Source organism: Microtus ochrogaster, unplaced genomic scaffold, assembly GCF_000317375.1.
Source record: "Microtus ochrogaster isolate Prairie Vole_2 unplaced genomic scaffold, MicOch1.0 UNK3, whole genome shotgun sequence".
NCBI classification, from domain to species: Eukaryota; Metazoa; Chordata; class Mammalia; order Rodentia; family Cricetidae; genus Microtus; species Microtus ochrogaster.
In genome coordinates this window covers 15,468,763-15,474,338 of record NW_004949101.1, presented here as the reverse complement: position 1 = coordinate 15,474,338, position 5,576 = coordinate 15,468,763, and the positions used below count along the sequence as shown (strand labels likewise).

Here is a 5,576-nt window from a genome sequence, read left to right as displayed (position 1 = left end):
GCTGCCTCTGCCTCCCAAGTGCTGGGATTGAAGGATTGAAGGTGTGAGGAAGAGGAAGATTTTTTTTCCTTTTGATTTTTTGTGCAATCGAAAGAAAGGCATTAAAACTGACATAAAGTGCTATTAGCATGACTTCTAGAACTGTCTGAGTAATGAATTCTTGCTCCCCACAATGCTGATTTTAGGTGTGAGTTCAGTTAACCAGTTCAATTCACTACCTGGTGTGATCCAGATAGGTCTGATGATGCTAATTGAGAACTTTGTTCAGGTCAAATTCTAAGGCATTATCTAGTTGAATACATGTTTCATAATTCTATAACTCTGACTTCTATTAATTGGTTTCCAGGTCTTGGTTTATTTTATTTGATGTATATGGGTATTCTATCTCCATGTATGTCTGTGTACTATGTGTGCAACTGGTGCTGTCAGAGGCAGGAAGAGGATATTGTATGTCCTAGGTCTGGAGTCAAAGACGTTGTGGCCTGCCATGTGAGCGCTGAGAGCCGAACCTCTGCAGGAGCAACAAGTGCTCTTAACCTTTGAGCCATCTCTAGCCCTGTATTTTGGTTTTTGAGACAGGGTCTCTCACGTATTCTAGACTGGACTTGAACTCATTATATAGAGGAAGATGTCTTCAGACTTTTGATTCTCCTGTCTCTACCTTTCTCATACTGGTATTACAGATGTGTACCCTCATCACACCCAGTTTGTGGGGTGCTGGGGACTGAACCCCAGCTGTGTGGGTGCCATGCAAGCACTCTATCAACTGAGCTACATCCCAGCCCTCTAGCCTTCTTATATTAGACTGGGCTTGAAATGCAACAACTTTCATTTGTACAGACCAATGAAACACCCTTCAACTACATGATTGGTACCCAAAAGGAGAGCATCTGGATAGTAACCTTTACTTGTCCCAAAGATGTGGTCGCTCTGAACTGATGCTCTAAGTCCTTTAGATACCTTGATAGATAAAGCAGTGACAAATGGTGTTGGTCCAACTGGTGCTCACACAGACTTCGAAGCAATTACAAGCGTTTTAAAATTATCATCGGTATGCTTATTTTTAGAGACAAGAAAGAGCAGCTTTTGTGGTCTGACGGCAGTGGTACTTCTTATCTGATAAAAGAAAACAAAACCCCAAACCCAACAAAAACAACAGCCAGCTGAGCAGCAAGAGCACCTAAGTATTTGTGCAAAGTTGTTAAAAAGGAAAGAGAATTCATCGTTCAGAGCTTCTGAAGTTTGTCTAAGTGTTATACTGCCACTTTGACTCCATTCCTCTTCCTCCTTATCCCCTACCCCTTCTTCTTTCAAGACAGGGTTTCTCTGTGTAACAGACCTAGCTGTCCTGGACCTCACTCTGTAGACCAGGCTGGCTTATAAACTCACTTGAGATCTGCCTGCCTCTGCCTCCCAAGTCCTGGGATTAAAGGTATGTGCCACCACCGCCTGGCTCACTTGAATCATTTTTAACAGGAATTGAAATATACTCAGAGACCAGTATCATTTATTTATTTGTCTTTTTCAGATACTTTCTGAAAACTCACAACTCAGATTGAAATCGCTAAGAAGAAACTGTACCTCCCTGTTGCAAAGACCTCTTACTGTTAGATTACAATATGTTTTAGGGCTGGGAGCCCCCGATTTTCACCAGGGCAACGCTGGAGCAGTACTAGTGTTACTGAGTTGGGGCAGCTAATGGGAACAGTGACTGCAGTGTGATTTTGGTAATACACTGGGTTTTTTTTTTTTTAGAGATTTATTTATTTATTATTACAGTATTGTCAGTATTCTGTCTGCATGTGTGCCTGCAGGCCAGAAGAGGGCACCAGATCTCCTTACGGATGGTTGTGAGCCACGATGTGGTTGCTGGGAATTGAACTCAGGACCTTTGGAAGAACAGGCAGTGCTCTTAACCACTGAGCCATTTCTCCAGCTCCCAATACACTGGGTTTTAATTCTTACTATTTTGTAGCCTCCAGCTAAATACAGGTTTAAAATCCATTCATCAACTGCTTAGGCTATGTCAGGCATGTAGGGGAGCCATAGAAACATTCCAAAAATCAATGATGGGAGTAGCTTACTCGTAGAATATGTTAACATAAGCTAGGCCTGAATTCTGTCTTCAGCACAAAACAAGACATAGACTTAAGACAAGAAATCTGTAATACTTTGTGTAATGGTTAAGTAAAACGGTGTTGTTCCCTCGTGTGGCAGCAGTGGGCAGTTAGCACGAGACCATTCCACAGGTCCCTGAAGGCAGCTGGTCCCCGGCAGGGAGCCCCTGAGTTGCCCACGGGCCATGAGTGGCAGTGGATCCCAGGCAGGGAGTAGCGTGGTGGGTGAGAGACCGAGAGGGATAGGCATGGCATGCAGAGAAAGTGGTTATTTATTTATTTAGTGGGTTATGGAAGGGAAGGGGAGAGGGAGATGGGGAAGAGAGAGAGAGAGAGAGAGAGAGAGAGAGAGAGAGAGAGAGAGAGAGACATACATACACACAGATACACAGATACACACATTTATAAACACACATGCTCACAGAGAGGAGAGGAGCCACGGCAGCAGCTACCTCTTTGGGAGAAAGGAAAAGGAGAGGCTCTCAGACTGGAAGCTGAAGAAAGACCCGCCTGCCTCTGTGGTGGACATGGAAGGCAGTAGGCGGGGCTTGTCTTGTCTTTTTTTTTTTTTTTCCTTTGGCAGGGTCTCATTGTGTAGCCCTGGCTCAGGCTACATAGATCAGATCCACTTGTGCTGGGAAGAAAAAAGGCATATTATTTGAACGAGACAAACCAGCCAAAGCGATTTCTGAGCTCGGTGCCTAGACAGAATCAATGCTCACTAATTTACTAAGCACGGCTTGACAAGGCAACCTGCGCTTAAGTTTGGGTTTCACCTCTGCTATGAAGCCCTCTGCTCAGAGGTCCACCTGGTCTCTCCATTTGGACGCCAGGCCGAGAGCAGCAAGTGATGGCTAGTTTAGACCGCCGGGGGGCGCTGTCGTCTCCCAGTAACGGGTTACATCCTGCGCGGGCACACGCGGTAGGACGCAAGCGCCCATTGCTTCGTTTTGCTCTCTTATCCCGCCCCCTCCCTGTCCTGTCCAATGAGCTCCTTCATCTTCTCGCACCCACCCCCTTCCTTCCCGCTGCCCCGCCCCCTAGCGTCTAGGCTCCCGGGCTGAGATGGCGGCGGTGCGCGTGCGCGCTGGCTCACAGCTTCCCGGGAGGAGGAGCGAGCGGCCTCCAGGGAGGCAGCGGCTCCGCTCTCCGGGCCAGGGCGGCGGCAGCGGCGGTGCTGGGCGGGGCCGGGCTCGGTGCTAGCGGCGCGGCTGCAGGAACTGTGCGAGGCACTGCGGGGCTGCGAGGCGCTCGGGCCCGCGGAGAGGCCGTGCGCGCTGAGTCGACCTCCGCGGCCACCGCGCTGCTCGTCCTGGGTGACGTTGCGCCTTGGTCCCCAGCATGACCGAGCTACGGCAGAGGACTGTCCGCGAGGAGGCACCGCCGGAGGACAAGGTAGAGGCGTCGTTGAGTGCGGTGGGCGGGGGGCGCCGACAGTCTAGTCCTCTGACCTTTGTAGCCGCCCTCGGCACCGGGCCTGGGCTGCGCAGAGGGTCGGCGGGCGTCCTTCGCTCGTGGGGTAGCCGTCCGCGGGCGCGGGGAGTAGCGCGTGAGCCCTGGGGTGGGGGGTGGGGCCCACGCTTTTCCTAGGCCTTCCCGGTGTGGAGACTGGACACCCCACAGATCTTGCTTGGGGCCCGGTGAGTGCGATGTAGGCTCACCGCTCGCTTTAAAAATGCTGTCGTTAACTGGGGAGTGGGGGAGACTCAGGCCATAGCATTTGTTCCCTGGGAGATTAAAACCCTATTTTGAACATGATTAAAACATTAAATCTGTTGGGCTCTATCCGGGAGGCGTCTTGATTCACGCGGTGTGCCATCCAGTTAATGAGCAGGTGTGTGCTCCCAATGGTGGGTTTGTTTACTGCGCCAAGTGTGGGCATTGATGGGGTAAAGGAGGAAGGTAAGGAGGAGGCCATTTTGGCAGGGACACAACCAATGTGGGGAGCCTTCCTTTGAAAGTGCAAGGTTTGTGTGGAGAAGTTGGGAAAGGTGGAGAGTGCTTATGTTACTGTGGACGTTGTGTGGCCTTGCGCTTCTCAGCTTAGCAGTGGTCAGGATCGGTGATGTGTAGAACAGACTGAGGGGTCCTGGACCAGAATGATGGAGATGCTTTCTTAGGCCCACAAGCTGATACGGAAATAAGGGTTCTTCTGACGGTTTCTAACCTGTGTTCGATATTGCAGCATCTGCCGCGTTTCCTCTGATTAATAGTTGACAAGGTTTAATATTCTTTTGTTTGTTCGAGATAGGCTTTCTTGGTGTTGTGGCCCTGGCTGGCCTGGAATTCGCTCAATAGATCAGTCTGGGCTCCAACCTAGAGATCCTGCCTTCCAAGTGCTGCAATGAAAGGTGTGGACCATCATGCCCGGCCTAGTATCACCTCCCCTTCCCTTTTTTTTTTTTTTTTTTACATCAAGCCTACATTTTTCCTCTGAACTTTTGTTTGGTTTTAGACAGAATCTCTCCATGAAGCCCTGCTTGCTAACTTGGATGTCATCCATCTCTGCCTACCTGTGCTACAGTTAAAGGCATGAACCATCCAGCCAGTTTGTACCTTTTGACTGTGTTTAAGGTGGTTAGAGAGGACATCAGGAAGGAAATAGGCATAAGCTTTAGTGACAGTACACCAACAGTAATTTTACCAGGAAGAATGTTTCAGATGAAAGATAAAGGGCGTCGATAACTTTGTTACTACTGTAGACAGTGTGGTCAGCAGAGGAGAGCTCTATCCCTTTGGAGAAAGTTTAGGGCTGAGGTCCAGATTTCCGAGTGTCTTGCAGACAGAATTTACAAATCTCTAATCCTCCCCCTTGCTTATGGTAGATTGGCCCTGGATCCTCGCTGGTAAGTTTGAAGGCTACACTGTGAGCCCCTGTCTAGTTAGTGGGGGTTCTGGACCCGGGGATGTGGGAGAAGTGGGAGAAGAAAGAAGAGTGGGGTGTTGTGCTGCACCATTCGATCCCAGCAAAGGCAGAGGCAGGTGGATCTCTTGAGTCCTCTGAGTGAGACCAGCTTGGTCTATGGAGCAAGTTCCAGGACAGCCAGGGCTGTATAGAGAAACTTTGTTTTTTTGGGGGGTGGAGTGGGGAGCCTAATCTGGTGGACTACAGCAACACCCTCCCCCCCCTTAACTATAATAACTAGATAAGATAAAACGTCCGTGACGTTAGCGGGTGAAGCAGTTTCTACACTCACTGCCCAGCTTTTTGGCTCCATTCCCCAAGCATTATTGAATTCTTCCATTCACATCCATATTTTACATAGAGAAGGTCTGAGGAGCTGTCCAGCCTTAGTAATTACAAGTGCTTTTAAAGCGCATGTGTCATGGAGGAGGCTTTGTGGTTGTGAGGTCTGCTAGGTGTAGGCTCCCTAAAATATAGCAGTTATGCATTCTGTTCAAAAGATTGTTGTAGGCAATTAGCTCATACAGGGTAATGATTGTTTATTATATCTAAAT

The 5,576-nt window shown here is 49.0% G+C and overlaps 1 protein-coding gene across 1 annotated transcript in view; it reads left to right on the top strand.

The window, feature by feature from the left end:
• The first annotated feature begins 3,185 nt into the window (after nt 1-3,185).
• Nucleotides 3,186-5,576, top strand: part of Cds2 (CDP-diacylglycerol synthase 2) — a 48,928-nt gene continuing 46,537 nt past the window's right edge. Inside the window, exon 1 of the mRNA XM_005365561.3 lies at nt 3,186-3,512. Coding sequence (XP_005365618.1) covers nt 3,459-3,512 — 54 coding nt within the window. The 5' untranslated portion in view covers nt 3,186-3,458. The remainder of the gene's footprint in view (nt 3,513-5,576) is intronic.